The 16790-nt window shown below is 41.3% G+C and overlaps 1 protein-coding gene across 4 annotated transcripts in view; it reads left to right on the plus strand.

Moving 5' to 3' along the window:
* The window catches only part of BCL2L14 (BCL2 like 14), a 60251-nt gene that overhangs the window by 19492 nt on the left and 23969 nt on the right, over positions 1-16790 (plus strand). Inside the window, exons 1-3 of one of the 4 annotated variants that reach the window (XM_061582491.1) lie at positions 1055-1245; positions 8243-8401; positions 15234-15670. In XM_061582491.1, coding sequence (XP_061438475.1) covers positions 15241-15670 — 430 coding nt within the window. In that variant the 5' untranslated portion in view covers positions 1055-1245; positions 8243-8401; positions 15234-15240. Of the gene's footprint in view, positions 1-1054; positions 1246-1322; positions 1614-8242; positions 8402-15233; positions 15671-16790 lie in introns of those variants that run through there. The other 3 variants (XM_061582490.1, XM_061582492.1, XM_061582489.1) reach the window with 3 other exon arrangements.

The raw sequence follows: 16790 nt of genomic DNA on the forward strand, positions 1-16790 counted from the left end.
GTGAAAAAGACAAATAACTGGATGTTAGAACAAATTAAATCAGAACTATCACTAGAAGCTAAAATGGTGAAACTGAGGTTATATACTTTGGACACATAATGAAAAGACATGATTCACTAGAAAAGACAGTAATGCTGGGAAAAACAGAAGGGAGTAGAAAAATAGGAAGGCCAAACAAGAGATGGATTGATTCCATAAAGGAAGCCACAGACCTGAACTTACAAGATCTGAACAGGGTGGTTCATGACAGATGCTATTGGAGGTTGCTGATTCATAGGGTCATAATCGACTTGAAGGCATATAACAACAACAATAGAATTAACTGGCTTAGAAACAGTAGCGTAGTGGCAAATTCAGAAGTGTAGGTTCCCTTCATGTTAATCACAGCTGTGCTCCCTACCCACTTTTTTTTTACTGTGGGGTTGAGAATGAGATCTTTGTTAATGCTGAGGAATCAATAAGCATGAAAGAGGAGAGTGTCTGAGAAGTCTCTTTTCAGTTTTTGACTCATCTTTCACTCTGATTGACTCCAACCATCAGGAAAGGACAAGGAAGCATGTTAGAAGACTCTTCTCAGTGGCTAATACACTTCCCTTTCATGCTGATTGGCTTGTAGGATGCTGGAGATATAGGGACCTTGCTGGGACCCTAAAAAGTAAAGGGTCTAAGACACACACACCCCGAGACCCCACATGACTACACCCCTGCTTAGAAAGGTTTAAAGAGTGAGTGGAGAATGTGGCTCTGTATACTAGCCCAGGAGGGAGGCTGTTTTCATGTCCTGCTCCTGCACTCTTGGGAGCAACTGGCTGGGCACTGTGGTAAACAGGATAATTGATTAGATGTAACACATCTATTCAAAATGTGCAGGTAGAAACATAAGGATTTGATGTGGAGACGCATTATGAATGAACGGTGCAAAGACAGAATGGCATTGATTAAAAACACATAGTGAATGCGTTTCTTTTAACAAACGGGAAATGGCTGTTAGGCTAAAGTAGTAGCAGGTCTGGGCCCTTAACTCCACCCCTAAACCTCGCTCTCGGCTACGTGAAGTTCCAATAATAAGGAACTGAAAGTGCCCTTGAAGCAGTTTTGCTCTTTCCGTTGGAGGATTTCTTATGCTAATCTTTTGTGTGTAAAACCGAACGTAAGGGAGGCGGGAATGAGGAGGGGGTGGAGATTAAAACGAGGAACATCAGCAAGAGATACCTTCGGGAGTTGTTTGTGCCGCATTATCTGAAGGTAATTACCCAAAGTATTTGATATAAAGGTCTTGGATCGAATGTTTGCTTGCTGAAGCCTGAATCTTACGGGGAACTCTTTTGAACTTGAAGGTTACTTTTAGCTGAATTGGAGAAAATCAGTCAGATCTGCCTTTCTTTCTGGAACACAGATATTTCATAAGCCAAAAAAATTTTTTTTTAAAAAAAACTCTAGCCTAAAGGAAACTGTGTTTTGGCATTTCGCTGCTGGAACAGTTGCTAGAGGTGTTCCCAAGGCTGTGGGATTTCTTCTTGACTAGATAACGCTAAAAATACTTCTGAAACATCTTGGAGTGCTGCTGTTTCTCTTAGGCTACCTTGAAAATGTGAATAGTACACGAGTAGTTTGTAAGTAGTTTTTTTAAAAAATTGTACTGGAGTTTCATTAAACAAATATTGAAGTGATATTTGTAACAAATTCAGAAGAATCCTGCTAGAATAGAATTGGCAATGCTAGGCAGTGGCTGTGAGCTGCTTGGTATTTCACAAGCAAAACATGGAATGGCACAGGATAACATCCATATGACTTCCCCCAAAGCAACCTGGGAACTGTAGTTTGTTAAGGGGGCTTGGGATTGTAGCTCTGTGAGGGGTAAACTACAGTTCCCAGGATTCTTTGGGGGAAATAATGTCTGGTGTGTATGCAGACACACTAGCTGTGAAAATATGCCAACTACTGGAAGATGCCCTTTGTACCATTAAGTTGACATATCCTAAAACAAATTAACTGAGATTAGCCCAAGGAGCTGTTCACTAACAGTTTCACTTTAGTTTCTATTAAGCATACATTCTGGCATACAGAGGGCTGGGAGTGGCTTTTGACATGTACCATGAGTTCATTCTTTCTCTTACCAGAGGTGAAGGAGTTTTTTGACATTTTTAAAATTATATTTTTCTTGAAAAATATTGTCCCTAAAAAGTTTTACAATGAAACATAACTTCAGAAACAAAAACAAACGAGAGACCACAGTAATTTTATCTGTACGCTGGGTGCTTATACTCCCTCCAAAATTCATTCGCAAGAGACACAGGTGCGTGAGACCGTTCTGACAAGAGATTATGTCATTGATCACTTTATTGGAGTAAGGTAAGCAAAGACTGAGTGGAAGGTCATTTTAGTTCAGTTAATTAGATTTATTTATTGCTTCCCACAGCTGAAGAAACTCCTGAAGAGACTTACAGAAAAGACAAAACACTAAAATACAATTCCTAATAATATGTCCATTAAGACAGTATTGGAATACTAAATGTATTTGACAGAAATTACTTAAAAACAAAAATATCCCTCCCTCCAACACAGACATGAATAACAACAAATAAACCTGGACAGCCAGACCATTATTATCACTGTCCAAATGACTAGGAAAATAAATATGCCTTTGACTGGCACAAAAACCTACCTCACAGGGTTGTTTTGAGAACAACATAGGGAGGGGAAGAGAACCATGTACGCCACTTTGAGCTCTATGGGGAAAAGGCAGGATATAAATGTAATTGATGATGATGTTGCCACCAGGCAAGCCTCTCTGGAGAGGGCATTTCACAAGTAATGGGGGGGCTATCACAGTAAAGGCCCTCTTCTCGTTGCCGTGCTTCCAGCATCTCTTGGAGGGGGCACACAGAAGTGTCTCAGATCTCAGGGTTCTTATGGGGAAAGGCAGTGCTGGAGGTATTGGAGTCCCAAGCTGTGCATGACTTTGTAAATCAAAGCAAAAGCTTTCATGGACTAGAACCCACTTCATTAGAGTGTGACATAAATTACACTGGCTGCTCTCAGAGACAGGATCCTCAGATAAAAGTAGTTGTTTTAGAACAATAGCATTTATTTACACCCATTGAAACAAACATGTCAGCTTTAGAGAAAACAGTCCAGTTTCTCAGAGAGACTCAAGTCTTCTCTGTACTAAGTTCATTTTCAAAGTTGTGAAGGTCTTGATCATTCTGGTTCCCACATATGCATCCATCCTCTGGATATCTGCAGCATTTGTCTGGGAATGGGGCCATTAGGAAAGAAAACACCACGGAAAGGACTTACCTAGTACCTTGCACTGTGTTTTTCATTGAAATCGGTCCCCACATTCAGCTGTCAATAGGGAGGGGGGAGAGAAATGATTCAATTTGCATTTAAAGCTGAATTTCTCAAATTTGCACTTTCCAAAACAACATGAGAACTGAAACACAGCCCTCTAAATTTGCACTCATCCAAATTTTGCAATGCAATTCTCCAACCAATGTTTATAAAAATTCATATAGTAGGGGGAAGTGTACTTATTGGTGAAAACAACATACAAAAATGCAGCATATTAGGATAAATTGCTTGCAACATTTGTGTACATTAGTCAAAACTCCATAAATAATTATGCAGGTCACCAACTGTAACAAAATACATACATATTTATATATAACGTAATTGTGATTAACCAAACAGAGGTTTTTATTATATTAACAAAACGTTTCAGCTTCCGCCTTCATATATATATAAAGTCCATAAAAACATATTTATTAGGAGAAATTTGCACTAAGCTACTGAAGAACTTTCATGAGGCTTTAAAAAAAATTCACAAGTTGCTGCAGGAATGTGGAGAACCCAAATTGCTGCTGTTATATGCCTTAAAGTTGATTACGACTTATGGCGACCCTATGAATCAGTGACCTCCAAGAGCATCTGTCGTGAACCACCCTGTTCAGATCTTGTAAGTTCAGGTCCGTGGCTTCCTTTATGGAATCAATCCATCTCTTGTTTGGCCTTCCTCTTTTTCTACTCCCTTCTGTTTTCCCCAGCATTACTGTCTTTTCTAGTGAATCATCTATTCTCACGATGTGTCCAAAGTGTGACAACCTCTGTTTCATCATTTTAGCTTCTAGTGACAGTTCTGGTTTAATTTGTTCTGACCCAGTTGGTTTCCCCATATTCTGTCCTTACAGTAGCCTCTTGTGCAGAGTATAGGTTGCGCATCAGGACAATCAGATGCTGTGGCACCCCCATTTCTTTTAAAGCATTCCATAGTTTTTCATGATCTACATAGTCAAAGGCTTTGCTGTAATCTATAAAGCACAGGGTGATTTTCTTCTGAAATTCCTTGGTACATTCCATTATCCAATGTATGTCTGCAATATGATCTCTGGTGCCTCTTCCTTTTCTAAATCCAGCTTGGACATCTGGCATTTCTTGATCCATAAGTAGTAAGAGCCTTTGTTGTAGAATCTTGAGTATTACTTTACTTGCATGGGATATTAAGGCAATAGTTCGATAGTTACTGCATTCCCTGGGATCCCCTTTCTTTAGAATTGGGATGTATATTGAATGTTTCCAGTCTGTGGACCATTGTTTTAATTTCCATATTTGTTGACAAATTTTTGTCAGTCTCAGTAACTTGTAGCAACTCTATTGGTATGTCATCTGTTCCTGGTGATTTGTTTCTTCCAAGTATTTTAAGAGCAGCTTTCACCTCACATTCTGAAATTTTTTCATCATATGGTTCCTCCTTGAATGAACCTGTCATCCTGGCATCTCTTTTATAGAGTTCTTCAGTGTATTGCTTCCATCTTCCTTTTATTTCATCTCAGTCAGTCATTTGTTCCCCTGTTGATTATTCAGCATCACTGCTCTTGGTTTAAATTTCCCTTTCATTTTTGTAATCTTTTGGAATAGAGCTCTTGTTCTTCCCTTTTTGTTGTCCTCTTCTATTTCTATACAATAACTATTGTAATAGTTCTCTTTATCACTACATACTAGTCACTATATTGTTGCATTTAGGGTTCTGACCATGTTTCTGTCTCCTTTTGCTTTTGCTTTCCTTCTCTCTTTAACCATTTTAAGAGCTTCTTCAGTCATCCATTGAGGTCTTTCTCTCTTTTTAACTAGAGGTATTGTATTTTTGCATCCTTCCCTGATAATATCTCTGACTTCATTCCATAGTTCTTCTGGTTCTCTGTCAACTAGGTTTAAAGCCTCAAACCTGTTCCTTATTTGATCTTTATATGCTTCTGGGATGTTATTTAAATTCTACTTTGGCATTATGATTGCTTTGTTGTTCTTCTTTAGCTTTACTCTGATTTTCAGTACGACCAGTTCATCTTCTCTACTGCAGTCTGATCCTGGTCTTGTTTTTGCAGAAAGTATGGAACTTCTCCATCTTCTGCTACCAGTTATATAATCAATTTGATTCCTATATTGACCATTTGGTGATGTCCATGTGTACAGTCGTCTTTTCGGTTGCTTAAAAAAGGTGTTTGCAAGAAACAAATTATTGGCTTCAGAGAATTCAATAAGTCTTTCTCCTGCTTCATTTCTGTCTCCTAAGCCCCATTTCCCACAATTCCTAGTTATTCTCTGTTCCCTACTTTACATTCCAGTCCCCCATGATTATCAGCACGTCTTGTTTTGGTGTATGATCAATTTCTTCCTATACTTCTGCATAAAATCTCTCCAATTCCTCTTCTTCTGTGTTTGCTGTTGGAGCATAGACTTGAATGATGGTTATGTTAATAGGTTTCCCATTTAATCTCATTGATATCACTCGCTCAGACCTTGTGTTGTAGCTCTTAATTGCTTTTGCTCCATCACTTCTCACTATTAAAGCAACCCCATTTCTTCTTGATTTCTCATTTCCTGCGTAAAATATTTTGTAGTTGCCTGATTGAAAATGTCCCATTCCCATCCATTTTAATTCACTCACGCCAAGTATTGTAATGTTGATGTGTTCCATTTCTTGCTTGACAATTTCTAACTTTCTCTAGTTCATACTTCTCACATTCCGTGTTCCTGTTGTGTGTGTCGTACAACTCCGGACACTCCTTTTGCATCTGTGCGCATCAGCCTCTGGGCTTCCTTTCAGCTTTGACCCAGCTCCATCATTAGTCACAGCGCTACTCGTAGTCCCTTCCTTACAGGGCTATTGCGGGATTAGTGATCAAATGGACATTAGGCAGATTGAACCTTCAGAAAATATTATATAAATGCTAAATATAATCCTTCAGAATAATTGTCCATTTCCAAGGAAGATATACACATAAATTGATTAAATTACACCAAGCATCATAACTACTTGTAATTCTTACAGTTTATTAAGTGCCAATGCAACTACACAAAGATTGTTATCTAGTTTAAATGCATAGCACCTAACAGAGCTTTATTTGAGTGTCTTCTACCACCTCCCACATTCCATCTTGAGAATGTAATCAGATGCAGACTCCATGGCTTTATAATTCATCTATAGCCTGATGCAGAGTTCTGTAGAACTCAAAAGCTTGCACATTGTTTTGTGACTTTTTGTTTGACTTCATAAAGTTATTAATTTAATACAGATTTTAATTTTTTCTTATGAGCAGACACAGCTGCCCTTACTTTCTGGTTTAAATGGCAATACAAAACAGAGGTGGAACAGAGGAGTTTTGCAAGGAAGAGCGATTCCTTTTTTTACCTGCTAAAAGGGAAGGTCAAAACTCATGACTAAGGTCTGCAAAGTGCAGGAAAACAGCATTCTCCACATTGTTTTGAACATGAGAAATGTCTGTCGTCAAATATATCTGCTAAGGATCTGCAGCCATTGTTATTTTACTATTACTTTATTTGTAGGTTTAAAAGACACATCGTAGCTGTTTTGAGTTATGTGTTTTGAAACCAATCTATGAAGTAAACTTTTAGACATCCATCTATATAAAATCCAGTTCTGAACATTCCGTTGGTGTTGCAACAAGTGTGACCGAGAATGCCGGACTCTGGTATGGATGAAGGAGTGATGTGTCAAATGTACTTGTTTAAGTTAGCTTATAGATTAATAGCCTGTCTTTTAGGAAAAAATCTTCTTATAAAGCATCTTGGAATAATTATTTCTAATTGGTCGCCCTGTGTTAATCAGAAGGACAGTAAACGTTGTCATTCACATAAAAGGTAACATAAGGGTTTACGTGTGCTCAGTGTGCATAAGAATTACTTTGTGTAAAAAGAGAAAGAACTCCTCAACCCTCTTCCCTATGATGACAGTGGATGTACAAAGTTAAAAGCACTGACAGTGATAAAAGCAGAGGGGAGAGGGATTGGCCCTAGAAGGTCCCAAATTTGTAATGTATAAAAACAGAAATAATTTCAGACTGGTAACTGATGCTAGCCAGATAATATAATACCCACAGAATGTGATACTGGCCATAGAATTCAGCTTCCTAAGAATCACAGTATTTTAGTCACTTGTAAAGATATACTTCAAAATATGTGGGTAATGCCTGGAAAAACTTGAGAAGAGCTTATTTTATTTAAGTCATTTCTTTGCCACTTTATTTTTTTTTGTGGGGGGAAATCTTAAAGCCATTTCCAACCTAGATCTTAAAGCATCAAACAAAACGTCACAAAATATTAAAAGAAAACACTACACACAGAGGCCAAACATGAAAGACACATTCAAAACAGCATAATTAACAGAAAAATAAAGTATTCTCTTAAACCTAAACATTATGAATAAAAATAAAATACAAAAACACAACAAACTACACAAATGGGCATTCTTAGTAATTAAAAATATCTCAAATAGGACCTGCAGTCTCACCACCACACATACACAGTAATCCCTCCCAAATATGTCCTTAACAGTCCTCCAAATCCAAGTCCCACTCTGATTCATTCTCACCAACCATACAGATACCTAATATTCAGCCCAACAACCATCAAAGAGCAAATGCTTGGTCTACAAAAATACACAGCAGCATCAAACATCGTTTACAACTCATTCATCCACGTCCATCTATGGTAATACAGTGTCATACAAATAGGGTTACCAGATCTCCGGTTTCTGGCCGGAGATGCCAGCTTTTCAGTGTGCTCTCCAGCTACATCATTGCCATGTCCCTCAATCTCCAGGTTTTTTGGACTTCTGCCCAGCCGCGCATGCGTGTTGTACCTTCCAGCCATGCATATGCCAAATTCCCCCAGGCTTCCTCTTCATGGCTGCTTCCTTCGGCACCTCCTTCCTTTGCCTCAACAGGGACGGCAGAGGGAGAGGCACCAATTCCTCCCAACAGTCTCTGTCTGTTTTGCGTGCGCATGCACGCACAGTCACACAACCTGCTCTGGCACGTGGAGAGGGCCTCGTGGCGGAAGAACCCACCAAGCAAAGGACAGCATAGAACAACAGAAAATGCAGGTAATGCCAGAGTATCTGTGGGGGGAAATCCAGCAGAGCCCCCCCCCACTACTTTTCCCCTGGTAGGTCTTTCTAAGAGACACTACAGAGCAAGCAACAGAGCAACCAGTAAAACAAAAAGTCTGTGCCAGCTTTTTCTGAACGCTTGTCTTTAACAACAGTTTAAAGAAATACCACTTAGTCTCCCTGCACCCTCTTTTTTAGTGACTGACCCTTGATAATTGGATGGAGCGATTTCAATCACAGTTTAAACTGGTTATTGCAGATGAGCCTGTCAATAGAAAGAGAGCTTATCACATTAGCAGCAGTAATAGAGACCATAAATCCCTTGTATGGCTGAGGAGTTAGATAATCAGAGTGTTGACAACAGCTTGGGAGATGTGGTCCTAGACCTGAGCTTTTCCGTCCCACCTCCGCTCCCTGTCCAGCCAGAAGAAGCCTGTTAATTCATTTTTAAAAAGCATCTTTCAATATGCTGCCCTTTTCCCACCAGCCTCCAGGGAAAGGAACATGCATTTACTGTGGTGCTGTTTGTTTTTGTTAATTGCCTTCAAGTCGGTGACAACTTATGGCGACCCTATGAATCAGCAACTTCCAGTAGCACCTGTCGTGAACCACCCTGTTCAGATCTTGTAAGTTCAGGCCTGTGACTTCCTTTATGGAATCAATCCATCATTTGTTTGGCCTTCCTCTTTTTCAACTCCCTTCTGTTTTTCCTAGCATTATTGTCTTTTCTAGCGAATCATGTCTTCTCATTCTGTCCAAAGTATAATAATCTCATTTTATCATTTTAGCTTCTAGTGATAGTTCTGATTTAATTTGTTCTAACACCCAATTATTTGTCTTTTTCGCAGTCCATGGTATGCGCAAAGCTCTCCTCCAACACCACATTTCAAATGAGCTGATTTTTCTCTTATCTGCTTTTTTCACTGTTCAACTTTCACTTTTACATCCATAGATAGAGATCAGGAATACCATGGTCTGAATGATCCTGACTTGAGTGTTCAGTGATACATCTTTGCATTTGAGGACCTTTTCTAGTTGTCTCATAGCCGCCCTCCCCAGTCCTAGCCTCCATCTAATTTCTTGACTACTGTCTCCATTTTGGTTAATGACAGTGCCAAGGTTTTGATAATCCTTGACAAGTTCAATGTCCTTGTCAGCTTTAAAGTTATATAAATCTTCTGCTGTCATTAATCTTCTTAACGTACAGCTGTTTTTGTGCTTTCCTCTTTAACTTTCATCAGCATTCGTATCAAATCATTACTGGTTTCTGCTAAGAGTATAGTATTGTCTGCATATCTTAAATTATTGATATTTCTTCTTCCAATTTTCACGCCTCCTTCATCTTGGTCCAATCCTGCTTTCCATATGGTATGTTCTGCATATAGATTAAACAAGTAAGGTGATAAAATACACTCCTGTCTCACACCCTGTCCAATGGGGAACCAATCGGTTTCTCCATATTTTGTCCTTACAGTAGCCTCTTATGCAGAGTATAGGTTGCACCTCAGGACAATCAGACACTGTGGCACCCCCATTTCTTTTAAAGCATTCCATCGTTTTTCATGATCTACACAATCAAAGGCTTTGCTCTAATCTATAAAGTAGAAATTCCTTGGTCTGTTCCATTATCCAACATATGTTTGCAACATGATCTCTGGTGCCTCTTCCCTTTCTAAATCCAGTTTGGACGTCTGACATTTTTTGCTCCATATATGGTAAACTCTTAGATACGACACTACATCTCAGTAGCAGATGAGCCCTGGATTGGGATTAATTACATTTATATACCACCTTTCTTCCATAGAGAGCCTGTGTGGAGTATTGGATTACAACCTGGGAGACCAGGGTTCAAATCCCCACACAGCCATGAAGCATCTGCTCTGTGTCCAAAGAGTGATAATGTGTTTGTATTGGGACATGTCTAAGCAGCCTCTGAGCTCATTTCCCCTGGAGACCAGATAAGCCATCACATTGGGGGCTGTGGGAGAGAACACAAGCTTAGTGCATTACAGCGATGGTAGCTGGCATTCTTGTGTATGTGAGAGAGAGAGTCGGGAGGGAGGGAGCGGGGCTAAGTTCTGCCCACAATAATTTTCTAAGCAGCAAGAGAGAGCGATTGCGTGTGTGTGTGGGGGGAGGAATGTCTCTTGCTGCTTCTAACTTCCCTTCAGACTGTACTCATGCGGAAAACACACCAGATGCCATCAAATGATATATTTCAGAGGCTGCTTTCAGATAGAGCATTGACTTCATGGGAAACCAAACCCTGGCACAGGACATCACCCACTTGGGTAGCTCTTTTAATCCTTTTAATCTGATGGTAATAACGTTGTAGTGCATTTGCAAAGTGGGATGATGAAGCAGGGCCAGGAAAAGGGAAGCATACGTTTTGATAGTGGTGAATAGTGTGAGGAAGTTATGGGATTCAATCATAAGAAAATAAGAACATAAGGACATGAACACCTTAAGCTGGCCAGGCACACACTAGCCCTCCCCTCCTCCTGATCTTTAGACAAGGCATACTGCCTCTGATCGCCATCTTGACTAGTAGCATTGATATCCTTATCCTCTATGAAAAGTGGTCTCATCATTGTACCAGAAGCTAGCTGTATGTATGTATTTAAATGTTTGCCCCAACTTTTCTTGGAAGAGCTCAAGACAGTATACATGTTTCTCCCTGATTCTTTGTTCACAATAACCCTGTGAGGTAGGTTAAGCGGAGAGAGTATGTGATTTGCCCAAGGTCACCCGGTGAGCTTATGGCCTGAGTGGGATTTTGGACTCGGGTCTTCTAGTTTGACATTCTACAACCCCTGTATCACATTGGTATGTGACTCCAGGTGTTCAGTTGGGGTTCCCTCCCTCCTTACAGCAGCCTTTTGCATTTAAGACATGGCCAACCTGCATTTGGAAACCTATTTCTACATATAGATTGGATTTTCTCAACAGGGGTATTCGTTGTTAGCTGTCCTCCTTGTACTATTGCAATTCCATTCTCTAGGACAAATTTGGGGAACCTGTGATCCTCCAGATATTGTTGGACTACAGTTCGCAGGATCCCTGACTATAGGCCATGCTGGGAGTTGAGTTCAACAGCAGCTAGAGAGCCACAGATTCCCGACACCTGGAAACATGTACTTGGGTCTTGCCTTCTTTCCTGCTCGCTCCCTTGCTGGAAGAATCAGGGACTGATATAGCAGGCTGCATTTCAGTGGCACTATGTGGATACAGGGCAAGGATGAAGGGTATAGGTCCTATGGTGCGGTCTGAGCGTTCATCATCCAGAAATCTTGCTGTAGCTAAGTAGGTCTGGGCCTGGTCAAGATAGGAGAGCTCTTGAGAAGACCATGCATGCCACCTCAAGTGCCATTATGGAAGAAAAAAATGGAAATGGACTGCCTTCAAGTCAGTTCCGACTTATGGTGACCCTATGAATCGGGTTTTCATGGTAAGGGGTATTCAGAGGGGTTTTTACCGTTGCCTTCCTCTGAGGCTGAGAGGCAGTGACTGGCCTAAGGTTACCCAGTGAGCTTTCACAGAAGCTCTATGGAAGAAAGGTGCGATATAAATGTCAGTAAAACAACATTGTAAAAATTATATATAAACACTAGTAAAGGCAGCAAGAGGTAGTGGTTAGAGAGTTGGACTCGGAAATCCAAGTTAAAATCCTCACTTAACCACAAAGTTCTCACTGGGTGATGTGGGGGCAAGTCACACTCTCTTGGCCTCACCCTACCGTATGGGCTTCTTATGAAGGTAAAATGGGAGAGGGGAGGGAGAACCATATACGTCACCTTGAGATGCGTGGTGGAAACGTAGGATATAAATGTAATGAATTAATCAATAATGAGTAAAAAACACATTGAGGATGCCAGTTTATTTATTTTATTTATGTATTAAATTTATATACCGCCCGACTAGCAATAGCTCTCTGGGCGGTGAACATAAAATAGCATAAAAATACAATGAATAACAAAATAATACTAAAATACAATCAACAATCCAATACAATAAACATTTTTCAAAGTAAATCAGTGTAACTTAAAATGCTTCAGAGAATAGGAAGGTTTTGACCTGGCGCCGGAAGGAGAGCAGAGTCGGCGCCAGGCGTACTTCCTCGGGGAGACTGTTCCATAGTTCGGGGGCCACCACTGAGAAGGCCCTAGATCTTGTCATCACCCTCCGGGCCTCCCTGTGAGTTGGAACCCGGAGGAGGGCCTTCGTAGCAGAACGTAGTGCACGGGCCGGTTCATATCGGAAGAGGCGTTCCGCAAGGTATCGTGGTCCCGCACCGTATAAGGCTTTATAGGTTAATACCAACACTTTGAATCTGGCCCGGAAACATATTGGCAACCAGTGCAAGCTGGCCAGAACAGGTGTTATATGCTCGGACCGCTTGGTCCTTGTCAGCAATCTGGCCGCCGCATTTTGCACCAGCTGTAGCTTCCGAACTGTCTTCAAAGGCAGCCCTACGTAAAGCGCATTACAGTAATCCAAACGTGAGGTTACCAGAGCATGTACCACTGATGTAAGGTCTTCTTTACTCAAATAGTTAACACATCTGAGGGAGCCAAACTATACAAGAAGCAGCTTCAAAAAGTCATCCCAGAGACTTCTGTTTCTATATCTGTGATAAAGGAGAGAGTTTTTTTGTTCTGCTCATCGTGGAATCCAATTCAGGCCAGTCCAAGCCCATGATCATTGCAAATCAAACAGGGCTCCGTCTTCCAAGGAAAAGCTCCTCTGGCATTATTGTTTGCTCAAAAGAGTGGAAGAGGAATTAAAGCCACCCTCAGCCCCAACAAAAGATCTCAGCTATTCCTCTTGGAGGAATGGTTCCAGCAGGTGTGGGGGGCAGGCCCTCTGGAAGTGTGTGAGTGAGAGAGGGAGGGAGGAGAGAGGGAGAGGAATACAGAATGGGAGTGGAAAAGAGACTCACAGAGGTTCAAAGAGGCACAAGTCAAGCTGTGAGAGATCCAAATTGGATGTAGAACCAAACGGGGGTCAGAAACCCCCTAAATATAGTATTGTCATAATAAAAACCTATACGCTATAGAAGCAGACCCAAAAATGAAGACAGGCAAATGAATGGTGGGTCTCTGCACAGATAGGCCTGATGCTTCTTTTTTATTGATAATTTTTGAAACAATACAATAACAACAAAATATAACATCATACAACCAATACCTAGCCCCCTCTCCCACCTCCCAGAGCCTTTAGTGATTAATCTCCAAGATTTATTATCCTGAGATTATTATATAATTTACAATCCCTTATCTTCTCCATAAAGTCCTATGTATGGAGTAGGGTTGCCAGATGTGTGTTGAATGTGCTTTAAATGAATGGTGTGGATCTGTCCTAGGTATGATATACGTTCATTAGTGAATTGAAAATAACAATTTTAAAAGATAATTCTTTAAACAAGGGAAGGGCTGTCACTCAGTGGTAGGGCATATGCTTTGCATGCAAAGGTCCAAAATTCAATTTCTGGAAAAGACTATTGCCTGGAATCCTGGAGAGCCAGTGCTAGTCCATGTCATCAGTACTCAGCCAGATGGCACCAAATGGCTTCAGCGGTATAAGGCAGATTCCTTTGTTCTTAAAAATGGAAAGAGGGCCACAGTGACTCTAAAATGTATTGATGTATTTTAATTACAACATTTATATACCACTTCATTGTAATATCTCCTCACAAGATCAAGTAAAAAAAAGGTAAAGGTGTCCCCGCACTTGTAGTGTGAGTCGTTTCCGACTCTTAGGGTGACGTCTTGCGACGTTTACTAGGCAGACCGTATATATGGGGTGGGATTGCCAGTTCCTTCCCCGGCCTTTCTTTACCCCCCAGCATATGCCGGGTACTCATTTTACCGACCACGGATGGATGGAAGGCTGAGTGGACCTCGACCCCTTTTACCGGAGATTCGACTTCCTCCTTCCGTTGGAGTTGAACTCCGGCTGTGAGCAGAGCTTCGGCTGCGTTACCGCTGCTTACCACTCTGCGCCACGGAGGATCAAGTAGGGACTGTGTTTTACTTGGGACAAGGTAGCAGAACCTAAGGATTATCCCTAGTAAATGGGGACCGAGTATATGAATCAGGGTGGCTTAGGAATGTTAAAAGAGTGGATTGAGCCACTTTTTCAATGTATACTTGTAGGTGAATGGGAAGTCTAATATATGTTAGAGAGTGCCCAGCTATCTGGTATGGTATTTACAGCTCACTCCTATACATGTTTACTCAGAAGGAGGTCCCACTGTAATCAATGGGATTTACTCTGGGTGTATAGCATTGCAGCCCAAGTCTGGTTAACCAATGTGCATCATAATAGTTTGATAGTAACCTATTACAGTTAGAAATGAAAGTAAGATAATAATATCCTGTTCTATTGTTGCAGGAACAGTTGGTATTATATGATGAGATTTTTATGTTGTGTTCTATGTTATTTGATGGAAGTTTATTGTACATTAGGATTTTTAGTATGTAAGCTGCCTTGGAAGCACTATACAATGAAGGAATAGAAACGGAACAAATAAAGATTGTACCTAATGTGCTATTGTAAAAGTTGCTAGGCCTCAGGGTTTTATCCTCCTCCTCAGAGTCTCCAGGGGCACTACTAAAAATCTTTATTGTAATTTTGATGGAATCAAAAGAGGCCCAAATTGTTTCCTACTTAGAACTTAATTTGCTCTGATTTTTCCACTTTTTGCCAAAATGTTAATGTTTTTAAAATTTATTATAGTAAAGGGTTCCAAATAAATTCCTAGCATTATTTGATATTAATAAAAGGGGTTTCCTGTAAATATTAAGAAGGAGCTTTGTCTTTGTAGGTGCAACATGAATTTGGCCAATTCTTCCAGTATGGAAGAAATTCCTTTGGAGGATGTGGACAGAACCAGCATAGAATACAGAGTGCTTATGGCTTATGCCCAGCGCCGACTGTCTGCTAGCAAATACGGACAACTTTTAGAAAGGGAGGCAAAAGGCAAGGAGGGATCATCTCTAGGCAAAGAGGAGATTAAAGGTAAGGAAGAAGCATATCAAGACTTCTCTCCTGAGGATCAAGAACAGTCTACCAGAGATAGGAGCCAGAAGAAGAAGAAGAAGAAATCCAGTTGGAAATGCTTTCAGTTATGTTCTTGTCTAAGGACACAAGTTGAAGAAGAGCCTGGGAAGACATTCGAAAGGGGTGATACTGTAAATGGACATGCACTGATGTCACTGGAGGGTGTTGGAAGTGAGCCTACCCTTTCATCAGAGGCGCAAGGTGGGTTTATTCCTTCCCCTCATTTATTAGAAACCCTAATAGCACATTAGTAGTGACTCTCCGCGGCTTTCGATACCATAGACCATAGTATCCTCCTGGGAAGACTGGCTGAGTTGGGAGTGGGAGGGACTGCATGGCAGTGGTTCTACTCCTACTTGGCGGGTTGGCTCCAGAAGGTGGTGCTTGGGGAGCATTGCTCGGCACCCTGGACTATGTCCCCCCATGCTGTTCAGTTCTGTCCCCCATGCTGTTCAACATCTACATGAAACCGTTGGGTGCAGTCATCCAGAGCTTTGGAGTGTGCTGCCATCAGTATGCTGATGACACGCAGCTCTATTTTTCCTTTTCATCTTCTTCAGATGAGGCTGTCAATGTGCTGAACCGGTGCCTGGCTGCGACAATGGACTGGATGAGGGCTAATAAACTGAGGCTCAATCCAGACAAGACTGAGATACTGCTAGTGGGTGGTTCTTCTGACTGTATGGTAGATGTTCAACCTGTCCTGGATGGGGTTGCACTCCCCCTGAAGGAGCAGGTTCGTAGCTTAGGGGTTCTCCTAGAACCATCTCTGTCACTTGAGGCTCAGGTAGCCTCGGTGGCACAGAGTGCCTTCTACCAACGTCGGTTGATGGCCCAGCTATGCCCCTATCTGGACAGGGATAATTTGGCTTCAGTTGTCCATGCTCTGGTAACCTCCAGGTTAGATTACTGCAATGCACTCTACGTGGGGCTGCCTTTGAAGACAGTTCGAAAACTGCAGCTTGTGCAAAATGTAGTGGCCAGATTGGTAACAGGGACCAGACAGTTCAAACATATAAAACCAATTCTGGCCCGCTTGCGTTGGCTGCCTGTATGTTTCCGAGCTCGATTCAAGGTGCTGTTTTTAACCTATAAAGCCTTACACGGCTTGGGACCACAATGCCTGATGGAACGCCTCTCCCAATACGAACCCACCCGTACACTATGCTCAACATCCAAGGCCCTCCTCCGGGTGCCTACTTGGAGGGAAGCTGGGAGTCTGGCAACAAGGGAGAGGGCTTTCTCAGAGGTGGCCCCCAAATTATGGAATAATATTTTTGACGAGGTGCGCCTGGCACAAACACTGTTATCTTTTCGGCGC

Source organism: Rhineura floridana, chromosome 8 (assembly GCF_030035675.1).
Source record: "Rhineura floridana isolate rRhiFlo1 chromosome 8, rRhiFlo1.hap2, whole genome shotgun sequence".
Lineage (NCBI taxonomy): Eukaryota > Metazoa > Chordata > Lepidosauria > Squamata > Rhineuridae > Rhineura > Rhineura floridana.